Source organism: Lynx rufus, unplaced genomic scaffold (genome assembly GCF_022079265.1).
Source record: "Lynx rufus isolate CCGP_SWC_20201006 ecotype Redwood Valley unplaced genomic scaffold, mLynRuf1.p SCAF_2, whole genome shotgun sequence".
NCBI lineage: Eukaryota > Metazoa > Chordata > Mammalia > Carnivora > Felidae > Lynx > Lynx rufus.
Window position 1 is genome coordinate 6,655,674 of NW_025814834.1, and position 17,416 is coordinate 6,673,089.

General features: G+C 56.1%; 1 protein-coding gene across 8 annotated transcripts in view; it reads right to left on the reverse strand.

Moving 5' to 3' along the window:
- DGKD (diacylglycerol kinase delta) overlaps positions 1-17,416 on the reverse strand; it is a 111,706-nt gene that overhangs the window by 14,052 nt on the left and 80,238 nt on the right. For all 8 annotated transcript variants that reach the window (XM_047086076.1, XM_047086074.1, XM_047086073.1 and 5 more), the window contains 14 exons: positions 16,174-16,313; positions 14,401-14,485; positions 13,167-13,261; positions 12,962-13,061; positions 12,612-12,885; positions 11,262-11,408; positions 10,274-10,402; positions 8,758-8,854; positions 5,731-5,841; positions 3,698-3,794; positions 3,370-3,477; positions 2,155-2,268; positions 1,008-1,142; positions 532-683 (listed from right to left, as the gene is read on the reverse strand). In XM_047086076.1, the coding sequence (XP_046942032.1) occupies positions 532-683; positions 1,008-1,142; positions 2,155-2,268; positions 3,370-3,477; positions 3,698-3,794; positions 5,731-5,841; positions 8,758-8,854; positions 10,274-10,402; positions 11,262-11,408; positions 12,612-12,885; positions 12,962-13,061; positions 13,167-13,261; positions 14,401-14,485; positions 16,174-16,313 (1,784 nt within the window). The remainder of the gene's footprint in view (positions 1-531; positions 684-1,007; positions 1,143-2,154; positions 2,269-3,369; positions 3,478-3,697; positions 3,795-5,730; positions 5,842-8,757; positions 8,855-10,273; positions 10,403-11,261; positions 11,409-12,611; positions 12,886-12,961; positions 13,062-13,166; positions 13,262-14,400; positions 14,486-16,173; positions 16,314-17,416) is intronic.

Sequence of the window (17,416 nt, forward strand, 5' to 3'; positions counted from 1 at the left end):
CCGGCGAGGACAGCGGAAGAGGAAGCCACAAATGGCACCACCGAAGATGGCAGGATGTGGCGGCCGAGAGACCCCTCTGGAGTGAGGCAGGCCAGCAGCAGGCACACCGGGGAGGTGGGGAGGATGGAGAGGGGCAGAGGGACCTCTGTGCTCCAAGTCTCATGGTCCCAGGAGCCACTTCTCCAAGGCGGAGTAAGAGCAGGAAATGCCTCCGGCTGTTGTCTTTTTTTGTTTTTTAAATACCTACAAGGTGTTTTAATAGCAAACCTGCTGTCTGGGATAAAGGAGAAGAGGCAGTAAGTGAGCGATTCTGAAGAATTCGGGATAGGTTTTAAAATCTGTGAGCTGGCTCTGAAAACGCCTGGGGGTTTTAGGCCTCCTCTACATACACCCCGAGCGATCTCGGAAAGTCACGCGAAATAAACCCCATCCGAGGGCCAGCGGAAACCCCAGCCGGGCCCTCGAGGCGGCGGTGGCGGCCCAAGGAAGACCCGGGGGGAGGCCCAGCACGCAGGGAAGGCGAGGGCCCACCTGTGGATGAGGGCTCCCGCCGCCTGCCCGAAGTGGTCCATCTGCGTGGCCTCTTCCTCAGACAGGATCTCCGGGTGCAGAGAGAAAGACGGAGGGCGAGGAAGTTCACACTTCTGCTTGTCTTCCCAGGACTTGAGGGTGTTCTCAAACGCCTAGGGCACGGAAACCTGGCGTCACACTGTGCGACCCTCTCTCAAGAGGCGTGCACGTGTTCAACCGCAAACGCTGCTGGGACACCAGCTGGACGACAGCCAGAAAAGGAGACACAGACTTCTTTTTTACACTGAGGAGGGCGAATCGTCCTGGAAATTACGCCCCTGTTCACTTAATCTCTGCGTCTGAAAAAAGCAAATTCCCAGAACAAAACGCTGGAAACTCCAGGTCTCCTGACAGGAGGTGCACAGGTGTGCCTGCAGGTGAGCCCCGGGACTCACACAGGTGAGTCCCTCTGGGTCTCCGCACGCAGCCCTTCTTACCCTATCTCTGGTGAGCGTCTGTGCCCGGTTCTTGTGGACGATCCGAATGTATCCTGGAGGCTGGACCCAGGCCTCTCCGTCCACTTGCACAGGTACGCCCTCATCCCCCAGGATGGAAATCTTCACCGTGCGACACTGAGAAAACACCACAGCTGTGACTCGTGCGCCGCGCTGAACCAAGGAGCTAAGGTGCTAGATCTCAGCCCTGCAGGAGCCTTCCTGTCCCACACGCCCCTGCACAAGCCAGCTGACATCTGGGGCGACGCCGTGCCCACGGCCAACCACCACTGCGGCCAGAGCATCCCTGTCCAGGGCACGGCTCATGAAGCCCAAGGATCTGTCCCTCCCCACCATCCCCTCACCCAGCACGGCATCTGTGACCGCAGTGAGACCTCAGTGGTCAGACACGAGCACCAGGCCCAGGGTGGGGACTCACGACCAGCAAGAGCCACGGGGCCCTGCTCAAGTGCAAACACTCCCAGAACAGGGTAAACCAGTCCCAACAAGTGGTTAGCGATGTACTGTTTCTCTCTTCAACAGAGAACACTGCCAAAGAGTTCGATCATAAAATTCAAACACCCTACGCTCCGCAGGGACAGACTGAGGCAGGAAGGGCCGTAACATCACAGCCTGGGACTTGGGTGGGCTAGGGAATCAGCCTCCCTGCTTCCTTGTGCCTAAGAACACTGCCCTCCCCAGCCCATCACCAGTAGCAGGGAAGCCCCTTCCCCTTCTCCCCTCTCCGGGTAGGCCTCAGACCAGCCAGGCGAGGCCACACTTTCTCCACCGCTCCCGTAGGCTTGGCCTCCATTCCCAAACTCAGGATGCAGCTCCCGAAAGCTGCAGCCACAAGCCGAGTTCAGTGGGGCCTGTCTCATCTCATCCCACCGGCACCCGCAGAGAAAGTCACGGCAGGGGGCGCAGGCAGGATTCAAGTTGGCCCCCGTTTTGTAAGAGTGTGTGTTAATTGTCAAATACAGCAAGTGGGGCCGTGGGCGGTCCTGGAAAAGCACCCCTTCTCCCGGGCTCTGTGCAGCAGGAGCCTGCTGACAGAGGAGATGGTTCTGGGCCAGGCCCGGCCTCTCCAAACATGCGTGAGCCACGCTGCCTCCCACGTCCCTCCCACCTGCGGGCCCACGGCCGATACCTGGGCGATTCGGTGATGCTGCAGCCTAATGACGCGAGAGACGGCCATCTGCATACTGCCAAATACAGCGACCACCTCCAGAATCTTATCATCGAATGACGGAGCTGCAAAAGTCTGAAAGGGCCCGTGTTAGGAGCTGACCCCTGCTCCAAACCTCCCCGCACAGCCCTCTGCTGTTCACTCTCGGGGCTGCTGCTCTGGTTACAGATAGGCGCACGACTCGGCTGGTGTGTCCTGAGAAGCAGCTGTGGTGTGACTGTGTCATTGAGGGGGTTTCTAGTGAGACCTTGACTAGAACCAGCTGCCTGGGACCAAATCTCTGATCTGCCACTTTCTGGCAGTGCGACCTCGAGCAAGGTACTTAATTTTCTCATCCTCGGTTTTGGGTAAAATTAGCGTGTTCCCCGAGAGGCTCTCAAGAGGACTGAGTTAATGCACGCACAGTGCTTAGAACGGCAACCGAACATCTTTCTTCTTGTTAATTTTCGGTAATCTCTACACCCAATGTAGGGCTCAAACTCACAGCCCCGAGATCAAAAGTTGCACACTCCACTCACTGAGCCAGCCCGGCACCCCGGCAACCAGAACATCCTGAGTGCGCAGTTCACGTTCATTATTTTGTTAGCTATTACGTACAATGGAAGCTGCATCCGTGGTTAAAAGCAAACACTTTCCAAAGTTAAGAGTAATCCCAGACTTCTTCCGTGGATTACACAACCCCACGTGGGCTCGGACTTGTCTGCACTCTGCCCACTACACGCCGTCAGAGAGCTTCCTCCACACCCGTGTCCCCGCTAAGCCTTCACATGTGCTGTTCCAGCAATTACCTGGAACAGCCTCTGCACCCTCCCCTGACCGGACCCAGCCAATCCTGCGAGGTCTCCCTTCAGGTCTCAGTGCAGATGTCCCCTCCTCTGAGAAGTCTGCCCAGACCACCCCAAATCGGAGTCGGGCCTGGCTGCTGGCATCACACCTGTGCCCCTGACCACATCTGTCCTGCCCGGCCTCTCTTCTCACGAGCGGGGGACCATCTCTGTCTCGTTCTCCACTGTCCTCTGACCACCCGCACAAGGGAGGAGTTCTACCCACACCTCCGCACCACCCTCAGAGCCCCAAGAGCCAGAAGGCTCCATCAGGGCCTGAAGTGGTGGACACTCCTTGAAGGGATTACCCACACCCAGCTTGGGCCCGGCCACCCAGAACCCCCATACGTACATCATCTTCCTTGGTGCCCCCCCAGAAGTTGGTCCCTCCGGCATAGCTGGGAATGTTGAGGACAGCAATCCCCTGGAGACTGGGGAGTGGGATGGGTCGCCCATCACACTGTGCGGCAGAAATGCCAGAGAAGGAAACAAGGGAATGACAGCATCAACCTGGTCCTTCTTCACCAGCAACCCGCCCGCCCGCGGCGGCGAAGGCCACCACCACAGCTGGGCTCTCACTGAGGGACCTCAGGGCAGCGGGACCCCACACCCAGCGAGGAGAGGGGCTCACAGGAGACCAGGCGGGCGCTGGCCTGCCTGCAGGAGACCCTCTTGCTCACCTCCAGCAGGACCTTCTGCTCCAGGTTCCTGTAGGTTCTGTGCAGCAGCTCTTTGGTTCCAAGAACTCCGTACCACATCATGTTCTTGGTCCGGCTCCTGGAGGTGGAAAGCAAAGAAGTGACAGGACTCCCGCTCTCTTTATACAGCTAACGGCAGCCACTACCGCAGCCGCAGGAAGACGTCCCATCACACAGCAGTCAGACTCGGCAACCACTCACAGCCCCGACATCTCAATAAGGAAGGGCATTTCCTCATTATGTGCCGATGTAAGATGTGCATAAAGAGACACGTTTAGTGATAGAAAATTCTGCTGAAAAGTAACATTCCCAAGAAAGTAATTTTACCTAAAAAGGTAAAAAAGACATTACAGAACCTCACAAAAAACCGATAATGATTTTTTTTCCAGCTAGAAAATTATGCTTAGCATAGAAAATTTGGGAAGTGCAAAAAAGCACAAAGGAGAAAAAAATCCTCCTAATCCCCACAGCTGTGCGTCCTGATGGTAAAAACTTTGGTGTATTTCTTCAGTCTTTTCTAAGTCTTCGACTCACGTGGGGAAACAGCCAGTTTACAGTCTGCTGACCGACTCTGCTCACTTGGCCCTGCACCCTGCGTCCAGACGCCGGACTGATCACAGCAGGGCCTTTCCCTACGGGCCCTTGTCCACTTAATCCCTGTGACTGGACCCAGCCGGTTCCCAGTCCCAGGCTCCGTAAGTCACGTGGCAGTGGCCCCTTTGCACACACCTCTTTGCAAATGTTTCGTTACTTCTTAGGATAGACTCGTAGAAATGGAATTCCTCTTAGACCTTTTCAAAGCTCTTGATACAAACTCAGGGATTATCCTAGCAGGGGCCCACAGTTCTAAAAATGTATTGCACATGGCTTTGTCACTCACTATCTTACTCTGTTAAATTGCACGCATTCTCATGCCTTTTCAGTTATTTTTGAACTAACGGGGGCCTTTTTAAAGGAGTCGGGCTCGCCATCATGTGCTGAACAACAGAGATGTCCCTGGGGGGCTTCTGAGACACTTTCCTCCACTTAAGAACCCCAGCATTCAAAGGTTTCTTGAATTCTTAAGCTTGATTTTGTTTTCTGAGAAATCTGCACCTACAGAGCACCTGGGTGATCACCAGGGCAACTCCTTAGGTGTGTGAGCCCCTCCCACCCAGCTCTCCCAGCGTCCCCTTCCAAGTGACAACGGCACCAAGGAAGCAGGGGGCACATGGACGAGATGGGACGACGAACAAGTTTGTAGGCTCTCCAGCAAGGGGCCCCGACTCCTGCATCAGCGGCTGTCTCTGGCCAAACTGCACATCAGCTTCTCCTTTGCCAGTTCTAGAATGTCAAAGCTGAACGGTCTCCTCCTCCAGGTGATTACTGAAGGGTGGGGTGGGAGACGCTAACTCCCTGCTTCACTTCTCGTGTTTTCCCAGGGGAGACGGAATCTCCACCTCAACCAAGGAGAAAGCTGCCCATTTCTCTGCATCCCCTCCCAAGGTGGGGAGGGATGAGTAGACGTCATTTAGGGGGAAAAAAGGAACATCCCCAAGGACACCCCTCGGGCCTCTCACGTGGCTGTCTTCCTACAGAGGGGTGTCTCCTCATGGGCATGGTGGGGAGGCAGCCGGGCCGCCCCCAACGCCGCCGGGGTCTCACGTACCTGGCACAGTACCCTCCTAGCACACTTTGTCACCTGTCCCTCTACAGCACCACCACGACTTACGACGCAGACCCTTCTGACTGACTGCAGTCACTCATGTTCTCATGTGGAATTTGTCCTGACCACACCAACCCTGAGGGCTGGAACCCCCCTCCAGGCTGGCCTCCCAGACCCCCAGCCTGGTCCCACCCACATCTCGTGCAAGCACCTCTCTTTCCAACAACGAGGCACCTGGTTTTCACATCTGCCTTCTGCCTCCGCGCTCTGGACACCCACTGCCTCGCTGACTCTAGCGGTTCCCTCGCTACCCGGAAGGGGAAGCGAGGACGAAGGAGCAGTGTGCACACAAGCCCGCCACACCGCCTACCTGCACTTCTCTGGGTGCTCGTCACGCTTGTTGTTGAAGTCCAGGGATATCTTCGCATCCAGGCCGATGCCAAAATAATTGTTCATGACGCACTTCTCCGTGTAATACTCTCTGCAAAGGGGGTTTCGGACCCGTGAGAACCGCAGGTGGCTTCACAGCCTCCCCCTGCAAGCATTTCTCCCTGAGGGCAAAACTCATGGCTTTTCCTTCAGTAGCAGCTTTACTGAGGCTCAACCTCACATACTGCCTGAGGCGCCCACTTAAAACTTAAGACTCTGATATTTGGTTGAAATTTTTTTTAATGTTTATTTATTTTTGAGAGAGTGAGACAGAGCATGAACGAGGGAGAAACAGAGAGAGAGGCAGACACAGAATCCGAAGCAGGCTCCAGGCTCTGAGCTGTCAGCACAGAGCCCGACGCGGGGCTCGAACCACAAACTGTGAGAACATGACCTGAGCGGAAGTTGGACATTAACCGACTGAGCCACCCGGGCGCCCCAGGACTCGGTGATTTTTAACATATTTGGTTGGGCACTACTATGCATTTTAGGGCATCTCATCACCCCAAAAGCAAGTCCGCAGCCCTTCGCCATCAGCTCCCAAACCCCCCCACCAGCCCTGGCAACTCAGATCTGCTGTCTCCATGGTGCGCCTACTCTGCCAGGTTCGTATAAACGGAATCCACGAGCATAATGTTTTCAGATCGCATCCGTGCTCAGGACCTCATCCCTGTTGATGGCCAAACAGCACTCTGCCGTAGACACGTGAGCACCAACACGCACGCTGTCGTGGACATGTTCTCACTCCTCGGTCGTGGCCCCACAGGTGCTCTGAGCCGCGTGGAAACCGTACCATGAGGAACTACCAGACCGGGTCCCAGAGCAGCCGCGCCATCTCGCGCTCCCACCAGCAGCGTGAACCTGACCATATCTATGGCACACGCGCTCTGGCGTCTTCAACCCAAGGCCTCCCACACGTCTTCCTCCCCGAGATCCGATCAGAGCAGTGCATCCCAGGCCCGGGGCCAGCACCGCCCTTTCCCGAGTCCTCTGCCCACGAGACTCATTTCATTCCAGCTTCTCGGCCTCCCCGGCGATCACTGTGGCCACCAGGGCCACACCGGGGCTCCAGGGCTCTCCTTTCCTTCCAGGAGGCTGGCTGAAGGAAGGAGTCCCTGAGCCTCCACCCAGAGGAAACAGCAAGGAGGAAAGTCCGTGCCTGGCGCTCCTGGGCTCTGCAGGGAACATGTCTGGGGTCAGAACTCGAGGTTTCAGCTTAATTTCAGGTTAATTTCAGGTTAACAGGCATGTGCAGCCTGATTTGGGAAGCCATCACCACATGGACGTGTTTTTAGGACACATCTAATCCGAGTGCCTACCAGCTTAGTGAGAACAAAGCTCAGGGAGAAACTGTTTTCTGAAAAGACGACCACGTGCTGACCAGTATCTACAGGTCCTGGGAAAACGGACAGATCCAACTCACAGAACCAGCATGGGGACAGGGGAAGGGGGATGAGGAGACCGGGCGCAGGGGCCTGGGAAGTGGGGGATGGCCAGGCCCCAGGGGCCACCACAGGCAAAGGCAGAATGACCACAAGTCTAGGGGCCCCAAGCTACAGCCCCAGCACACCGCCCTGCGCAGAGGGAGGAGAGCAGCTGGCCTCCCCGGGTTAGGCTCCCGCTTCCTGAAGCGGAGAGGAGGAAAAGACACCGATGCTGCCAGGTGTGGGACTTCTGGTCTCAGGGGAAGGGAACAAACGAAATACTTGGCTCAGGGGGCCCTGTGTGCGCTGCTCACGGAAGGCTGCGGCTCTGGCCTAAGGAAAACGGCACCAGGGAGCGTCAGGACCAGAGCCCCGTGGGGCAGGCAGGAGGCAGTGTTGGGCCCGGGACAGGGACACTGAGGTGCCTGGGCAGGCCAGAGGCTGGCAGCAGGTAACTCCATTGAGGCCACCCTGGCAAATCGGGGTGGCAGAAACGGCCACTCTGCACACTTCCAGCTCTGCTCTCAGAACCCACGGAGTCCGTGCAAGCTGTGCATTTCTGTCCCCTCCCCCAGCATACCAGACACACGCGGCTGGGAACATGCAACCCACTGCCACCGGCCACACTGCCCAGAACTTGCCATCAACCAGCAGAAAGGGAAATCTAGAAGACCAGATTTTCAAAATACCGTTTGTCTCCATAACGGCCTCCATACACACAAGAACGAAGTCCACTAAACTGCCTCGTCAAAGTCCCCACCACCTGAGAAACAGGGCAGAGGACACAGCACCAGCCCACAGAGCAGCATCGAACCTTCTTCCCTGTGATGGCAAACCTGGGACGGTATCTCCCAGATTCAGCCCCAGAATCCAGGCCACTGCAGCACCAATAGGGCAGAGCGGGGGAAGGAAGGATGTCGGGACAAGGTGCCAACGCAGCACTAGCTGGGTACGGGAGAGCGACAGTGAGAACAAGGACCGAGTCAGCTCCCAGCAGGAGTTTCTGAACCTGCCAAAAACCTCAGACCAGGAGAGATGTTCAGGAGCCATAGACGCGTGACCTCATGGGAAGCTGGGATGAGCCGGGACAGGCTATGCCCGTCACACATTTCCAACCAGACTCTTAGCTGAGGCATTTCTAGGTTTTCCTTATCAGCTAACCAAAGCTAGAAAAGGACAACCTAGTCATCTGTACACGAATTCCTCTGGCCAATGCCAAATCTATTTTCTGGGCTCCAATATTCTTTTTGTTGTTGTTGTTGTTGTCTGTTTTTAACATTTATTTATTTTTGAGAGAGAGAGAGAGACGAACAGAGACAGAGGGTGAGGAAAGGAGGGGCAGAGAGCGAGGAAGACACAGAATCTGAAGCAGGCTCCAGGCTCTGAGTTGTCAGCACAGAGCACGACGCGGGGTTCGAACTCAGGAACCGTGAGATCATGACCTGAGCCAAAGTCGGACACTTAACCGACTGAACCACCCAGGTGCCTCATGGCCTCCAACATTCTTTTAACATCGCGCTCGCCTGGTTTACCCCCATACTCACAGGTTTTCTGATTCCGAGTTGAAGGGATCAGCATTAATTAACAGGCGACTGATGACTGAACCTCCAGGCAAGGAACCAGACATCCCAGCCCGAACGTCTGTAGAGGAGAGAACAGGAAGAGACAGCAGGTTGGGATTCAGAAGCTCATGTCTTCAAGGCTAAGGGACACATACTCTAAAACACTATTGTGACTAAATATTTCTAAATAACGTATAAACAGATCCAAATTTTGACATCTAAGTGTTTCAGGTCAAAAATCACCATCATAAAGCCATATTCATGGAGCAAAATCAAACACGGTAGATAGTAGAAACCATCACCTAAAAGTTCAAAAAACAGCTTAAAAAGACGGTTCTCATTACGTGTAAGAAGCTGCACCAAAATGATCTCTCAGTACAAGTAATCTTAGCGTTCAGTCCTACAGCTGCGCAAAACTAAATTCATGAGACAGAAACATCAAGGAACACCCTCAAGGAACCTGCACCCTTAAGTCACGGGGGTGCCTGAGTGGCTCAGTCGGTTAAGCGTTCGACTTCAGCTCAGGCCATAATCTCGCAGAGTTCATGGGTTTGAGCTCCGTGTCAGGCTCTGTGCTGACAGCTCAGAGCCTGAAGCCCCTGGAGCCTGCTTCGGATTCTGTCTCCCTCTCTCTCTCTCTCTGCCCCTCCCTTGCTCGTGCTCTTTCTCTCTCTCTCTGAAATAAACATTAAAAAAAACTGTTTTTAAGTTTTAAAGGCAGAGATAGAACCCTGCTTTTAAACCTTCTGCCAATCCACCCCTTCCAGTAACATCTATGTCTCTGGTTAACCAAATAGGTCTCGTTAGCCTCATCGCCCAAGGACTTCTGGAATTTTCTTTCTATTCAATTGAGATTCACCAAGAAATTGCTAAATCACTATGGGAGCAGATGGTATGGCATGGGCTCTGCCAGGCCCAGGAGGCCTCAGGAAGTCACCTGAAGCTGGTGAAGGGGCTCTTACTGGCAATCTCAACCCCTTGTGCTACTCCTTCCTTCTGCACAAAGTATGGTCAGCCTCAACCCTATGCCGGGAATGCTGGGAAAAATGAAGGCAAAGACAGAAAAGTGGACTGTGCCCAACTCCCCTGGTGGCCAGTTGTGCCCTCCCACCATCATGCTAGAAACGATGGGATGACTCGACTGGCTCCCCGTCACAACCCTCCCCTCCCCTTTTTCCCAGGAGAACTCCTACTCATCCTTCAGTACCCAGCTCAGATATTACCCTCTCAACGACATCTTCCTGGGGCCCCGAGAAGCAATATGGGTGCTTGCTGCCCTTTACACTAAATAAGGGCACTTTTCACACCATGACATAACTTTGGAATCCTGTCTGTTTGCCACAGGCCTGTATATAAACTCTTAGAGGACAGGGACCCGGTCACATTCATTCTCACAACTCAGTGCCAAAGCAACAGATCCTGGACCTCGCTAGTTGGCAGCTTACTGCCCCACGTGCACGGCCCACAGACACTCAGCCAACCCACGGGGGACACTCACTCGAGAACAGGATCTTGGTGTTCAGTGCGGGCAGCCCATCCCGGTTTCCTGACTGGGGAGGAAGAGAGGCAGAACTGCCCAGTGTCAAACTTCCTTTGCTTATCAGCTTCTCACATGGGGATCTGGACACTATAAAATTATAAAACAGAACCAAAACCCATAAAACTGTCCAAAACAGAACATTACTCAAGTACTGGAAATGGTCATTAGAGAAACGACCGTTCCGAGGGCTGAGGGGACTGGACAACAGTTGCCAGCCGCTGGTCAGCCCCCTGCAGAGTGTGCAAGAGGAAAGAGGAGGGGAACGGGAAGGGGGACAGAGAGGCCAGTGGGCCTGGACGCCCTCCGGGGGGAACACAGGTGCAGCCGAGGCTGGGATGGGCAGGAGGGGCTCGTTCCCGGTCACAGGCGGGGCCCAGTGGAGCTCAGAGCAGATCAGAGCAAACCCCCCTCCGGAAGACACCTCCCAGCAGCTGGTACAGGCTATGAGGGAGGGGGCTGCACACAGAGGGGAGGCCGTGTCTCTCCACAGCGGCAGTCTGCGCTGGGGGCCGGTCCAGGAGGGATAAGCATCCCCAGGCAGAGCACCCCAAAGGGCTAGGTGGTGCCCCGGCCAAAATGCCTGGCAGCCTGGCCTGGAGCAAACTGCACAGGTGCACAGAGCTCGGAGGCTGCAGCCAGGAACGCCTGCGCCCCAGGTCGGGAGCTGCGGTGCGCAGAAAGGACCACAGGCCTGAGCCCTGCTGGGTCTGGGGTATACAAGCAGGTTCTGAGGAAAGCGCACGCCTTCCTACGGGGGTCCCACTGGGTCTCCCCCAGGCCAGGGAGGTGGTGCACGGAAACAGGCCATGCGTCTGCGACTTTTTATACTGCCCGTGGCCAAAGCAATTATGAGAAGGCACCCTAAAACGTCCGGGGCAGGCTTTCCCACTACTGCAAACCCAAGGGGCTGATTGATGATGGCACTGGGATCAAGACCGGCCGGTACCTTTGCGGAGGCTCCTGGCCTTGGCAACCCCACAGCTCTCCGTGGGACACACTCTGTCATCCTTCGGGTCTTTTCTCTCTTCCGACTCAGAGAGACCTAAGGTGAACCCCTCCTGTTCTTGGGTCTGGGCGTTCTGCTCATCGACAGCTGCAAGGAAAGAACGCCCACAGCTAAGCGCGCAGCCACGGAGTGCGCAGACGACGACGTCTAGTGACACGGCGCCTGCTGTGCACAGGCTCCTCTTGGACTCGGTGAGCTTTCTTCCATATCCTCTCAGCAGAAGGCTCACAGCCCGACACTGCCACCCCGTCCCCACTGTTCTCCGAGTGCCCGTAAGAGTGCCAGGCACCTGGGCATCCATGCGGACGGGCTGGGGAGAAGGGGGAGAGCCGAGGGCTGGAAGATGTGGAGAAGGGGAGTGGAGTGAGGGCACACAGTGCCCAGAGGGGACGTGACAAGGGGGCCTCCGCCTGAGGGTCACACCGGTGCGGGGTCACAACCCGTCATTCTCACTGGAGGACAAAGATGGAGTGAGTGGGAACGGGGTGGGATTTCCGAGGGTAACGTGAGCATACACAGACGGAGAAGGAGACAGTCCGAGTGCGGCTGGAAGCAAGGAAGCGCCCACGTCACCGTGCGCCTGCAGCGTTCCCTTCAAAGCTCAGAAACCAAGTCTAGAAAAGGAGTGACCAGCCGGCAAGTCTTTAATCTGACCCAGCCGGTCCCCACCCCCCCGCCACCGCTCGTGGGCTTGTCGTAGAGCGAGCAGCCTGGCCGCCAGGCCCCGAGTACCATCGGCACCACAGCCTGGCGCCCGCCACACATCAGCCCCCACGGTGCCGGTGCTCCCACGGCTCCCCCACTGCTCCCACCACCTCCGGCTCGCCGGCCTCCCACCCCCGCCCTCCACTTCCCAGCCTCTCTCTCCATCTCTCAGCTGACAGCCTCAGCCACGGCCCCGACCCCGCCCTCCTCCCACAGGGCCCGCCCCTCCACAAAGTCGCTGAACCGCTGGGGCCACCGCCTGCCCGTTTCTGCCAAGCTGCGCCCGGGGTCGGGGCAGTGACAGCAGGGCCAGGCCCCTTCCAGGGAGCGGACCCCCACCCAAGGACCGGTCTGCATCTTCCCCAGTTGGGGACGCTCTCTGCTCCCTCCAGTCCTTCCATCAGAAGCGAGTGCAGTGAAGAGGGAGAATGTTCCCCAGCAGGTTCTCGGATACAAGGTACTGCCAGTGACCCCTGGGCATCTGGTTTCGTCCTACACAGTGGGTTGTCTGTCACCGTGTTTGGGGGGAAAGAGAGTGCCAGTCCTTGCCTAAGAAAGTTACTTCATCATTAAGCGACCTACTACCTTTTTCTGTGTGTTCTATGATCTGCCGGATGGCTTTCTTCAGGCTATTGGCTCTGAGCATGAGCTGTTCCCGTGGACGGAATATCTGCGGCCGGGAGGGGCACGTCGACCCCACCGAGCGCTCCCCAGTGGAGCCGCAGCCGCTGCCCGCCCCGTCTCCATCTTCCACCTCCTCCGCGATGGTGGGGGGCGGGGTGGGCAGGGAGGACGAGGCCTGGGACTCATCGTCCAGGGTCTTGAGGAGAGAGTCCAGCTTCTCTTTCAGGACAGAGCACTGGCGGGAAACAAACGGAATGGGGCGGAGTGCTTCTCTGTCCTACACCCTCCCGCCCAGGAGCCCAGGGACAGACCTTCTTGGCCATGACCTCTGACTCCTCTGAGCTCTCTGTGGTCTTCTCGTAGGCCTTCCCCACCCGAGCCACAAAGTCCTTCACCGTCTCGCAGAGCACTCTGTGGGAGGAAACATGGAAAGACACTTTCAGAGAAAGTTCTGGCCGGGAACCAGGCACCCTGCGAGGTGGACCCCCGGCTCCCCCAAAGCCACCGGGCACTCACTTGGCTGAGGAAATCACCACCGAGTGCTGGTCTGAGGTCAGGATTTTAGAAAGGTGGGCCGCCACTGAGTCTTCATAGAAGAGGATTTGTTGCACCTGCAATTATCCCCAGACAGGGGGTGCGGTGACTGAATGCTCCCAGTGAGTTCCTCGCCCACTCTCCCTGCCAGCCCGGGGCCTCGGTCCACTTCACACGCCAACCTGAGATTCGCCAGTGCCGGCTCAAAGATTTCAAAAGCTTGCCCGAGCTGTGCACAGACAGATCCTAACAAAAAAGGCCACGCCAATAAAAGCCTGCAAACAGCTCGTGCTGCTTTTAGTCTGATTCCACACCACCAGCCTGTGCTGGTCGCTGCAGGCTTTCATCGCAGCCCCTTACAGCAGCAAGGTGGACAGGCAAGGCCTCACTCACGGAGGTTCCATTCACAGCGGACAACACGTTTCTCGTTCTGGCTGGGAACTTGGCCCTGGCCCCTCTCCTTCTCTCGGTGTAAATTACCCCCTTCGCCACTGAGCGCTGCCTGCTGAAGCAGGATGACTGTGCGACAAACAGGCCCTAGCCCGGGGCGAGCCAGACGGTAACTATTTTAGTCTTTGCACGTGCATCCTTCCTCTCTCAAAACCTACAAACCGTTCTCTGCTCATAGGCCCTAGCCCAACGTCCCTAACCCTCCCGATGGGGAGACAAATCTTGGCAGAGTGTTCTCTCCGCTCAGCCAGCTCTTCCAGTGGGGAGGAGCACAGCCGAGGGCCCCGCGCTGCACCAGCCTGGGCAAAATCTAGGCCCTGAGGGGACCATTAAATCCGTAAAATGAAGAGAAGAGTTGAACACTGAACGAGCATAGCCTAACTGCACGGGCTGCAGGAGGGAGGGTGGTCACAGAGGATGTGGGACTAGAGAGAGCGCCTGGGGCCCGCGGGGGACAATGGCAGTGGGGGCGCAGCCCAGGCAGTGTCCAGTGCAAGAGCAGGAAGTCCTAGGAGACTGTCATGAGGGCCCCCAAACCCTGGGGTAGCGCCAGGAAGCCCCCAAGCGACCCCGAAGCCCGCGAGGCAGTCAGGATTCACTCAGGTCCAGCGCACCCCTGGGCTGCCCCTGCCCCCCTGCGGGTCTGACCTAGGGCAGGACGTTTAAGGAGCGGCTCATCACCAAAGGGTGGGGGAGGCGGCGAGAACCGGCAAGCGGGCCGGTGAGATAGTGCCGGGGCGGGGGGTTAGGGCGCGACAGCAAATACCTCAGAGCCCTCGCTGAAGTCCTCAGTGCCAGTGGAAGAGGAGGCCGGCCGGGGCAGCTTGGTCTCGTAGGCCATGACGCTCCACCTGCACACACGAAGGCGGCTCTCAGCAGGTGGCCCGGCCCCCAGGCCAGCTCGAACTTCATCTGTAAGCCCTTCCTCTCAACTCTGCCTCCCTTCCCTTAGCTGACAACAACCTTCACGAACAAGGCCCCGCAGCATCCCTTTAGGAGGGGAAAGGGATCCCACAAACGACCATCTGCCTCTGCGAGGAACGGGCTCCCCTTCTGCAGGGTGCAAACACCCCTCGGCCAGCGGACAGCTCGCCGGGGTGTGAGCGCTCCACAGGCACCGAAGGCACACACACCTCCCTAAAGAGAGAGGACGTGGCAGGGGCAGCCAGAGCGTGTGCTCAGACTCACGCTGTGAATCGCAACTACCGGATCCTTCCTGAGACTTCGAAGTGTTTTCAGTGAAACCAATTCGCCACAGGCATGTAGTTAGCAGGCTTCCCCACAGCTAACTCAGAACTAAAAGTAGCTCGCTCAAAAAGGACGCCGATCGGGGCGCCTGGGTGGCGCAGTCGGTTAAGCGTCCGACTTCAGCCGGGTCACGATCTCATGGTCCGTGAGTTCGAGCCCCGTGTCGGGCTCTGGGCTGATGGCTCAGAGCCTGGAGCCTGTTTCCGATTCTGTGTCTCCCTCTCTCTCTGCCCCTCGCCCGTTCATGCTCTGTCTCTCTCTGTCCCAAAAATAAATAAACGTTGAAAAAAAAAAATTAAAAAAAAAAAAAAAAAAAAAAAAGGATGCCGAACTATTTTTAAACCCACACAGGACAGTCACCCAGAACTTCAGATTCTTCTGGGAACACAACACGGGAACGTGGGACCACTCAGCCATGCGACAAGGGCGACTCTGCCGACAGGTGTCCGAAGGGGGCAGAGCCGCCTTCTCCAAAGCCCTGAAGGCCTCTCGAGACCGGACTACTCACAAGCGCTCGGTTCCTAATCTGTTCTGTTGGCTTTTACCTTCTGCTTAATCTGATGAAAAGTTAAAAACTATTAGAAAAAAAGAATTCCTACTCAGGTCCAATTTTTTCTCTTTTCAACAACAAAAAAAATATTAGAACTGACCAAATGCACAAACTCTAATCTCTCAACAAGAGCTGAGATTATTTTTCTTTTACTGACAAGAAGAGTAAGCTGCTCAAGTTCATGCAACTCCCTGTGACAGGGCAAGGATTTACATCTCAGATCTGTTTGACTTTTTTATGTCTTTTACTGAAGTATAATTAGCACGCACTGTTATGATAGTTTCAGGTGTACAACATACTGATTCAACACTCTTCATTCAGGTCCAATTTCTACAAACAGTTGCACAGGACCCATATTTAAGCATCCGACTGGATGGCTCAGTCGGTTAAGCATCTGACTTTCACTCAGGTCATGATCTCACATTTCGTGAGTTCAAGCACCATGCTGAGTTCGCTGCTATCAGCGTAGAGCCTGCTTCGGATCCTCTGTCCGCCCCCCACCCCACCCCCGCCTCTGTCCTTTCTTTTTGCGTGCGCTCTCTTCCTCTCTCAAAAATGAAAGAAAAGAAAAGAAAAGAGAAAAGAAAAGAAAAGAAAAGAAAAGAAAAGAAAAGAAAAGAAAAGAAAAGACAAGACAAGACAAGACAAGACAAGACAAGACAAGACAAGACAAGACAAGACAAGACATACACCTGGTCAAGGTGGCCTGCCTTGTTCAGCACAAGTACGCCCTCCACTCACCGGTCCAGCATCTTGGTGCTGGCTCTTTCTAGCTTTTCCAAGATCTGCGGGAGCTGGGTGTCATCATCACAGGCTGAGCCCCAGCCTAGCACACGAGCCAGGTCGTTCCCTGTGCCGAGGGGCAGCACTCCCAGCTGACACTGACAAGACACAGAGGAGAAGACACAGCATTGAACACTCTCCTTGTCTGGTTACCTACAACGGTGGTTAAATCCAGCAAGAGGTCTCGTCTACAGTGGCATGGCGCTCAGGCTCTAGGCAGAGCCCGCTGGACAAGACAGGGGATCTTCTAACCTGAGAGATGATTCCAGAACCATCTGACCCACCCTCTCCCACACCCATTTCTCATCCTGACACTTAATCCTCTAGGACCTCTCTGACGTAGATTTCCAAAATCTCCTCCCTTCCCCTTTTCACTGTTCTGGCCACAGTCCTGTCCCTCCCTGTGAGTATCTGAACCCCACAGAGAATCATTCTCTGAGTCAACACCACCTCTCCATCCACTACATCTTACTAATGCCAAGCTCATCTTCCAAAAATATCACTAGTGTCCTTTCACCCCACTAAACACACCTTCCGTGCTTCTAAGTTCTACCAAAAACAGGTGCCAGAGCACCCACAGTCTGGTCGCCAAACCTGAACATGTGCCAGCGCCCTGCCTACAGCCTTCCGCCAGACCCTCCCCCGAGCAACGGTGGGTACTGCTCAGGCCCGACCTCCACCCGGAACTCTCATCGGGCCGGTTTGGTCTCAGGGAGCCCTCCAGACGCTGGATGCCCAGAATCTCCACCTCCAGCCCCACCACGCAGCCTGTGAAAGAGCTATCGGTCCTCCCGAAGCACAGCCTGTGGCCACCCACCCTGACCACCCTGCCAGGGCCAGCAAGTCAGACAGAAGGCCCCGCATGCCCGAGGGTGAGAACAAGGAAGCCCAGCAAGCCACGAGGAGGGGACCTGGCACTGGAGCCTTGGAGAAAAGGAGCGGGCAGTGCAGTGAAGGCACAGCAGTGTTCTAGGTGGAGAGGTGACCCGCCTGCCAAGTCAGGAGACAGGAAGTCAGGGAAGCAGAGAAGGAAGAAGGAGCCACACCCAGGGGGCTCTGATAACCATGTTAAAGTCTAGACTTTATCCTCAAGCCAAGGAGGCGTCCAGGAATGCTGGGGGGGGGGGGGGTGGTGAGTGGCACTGCCCCTGGGGGAGGTCCCCGTGGAGGAGCAGACGGACAGAGGCCCAGGGTCAGCTGA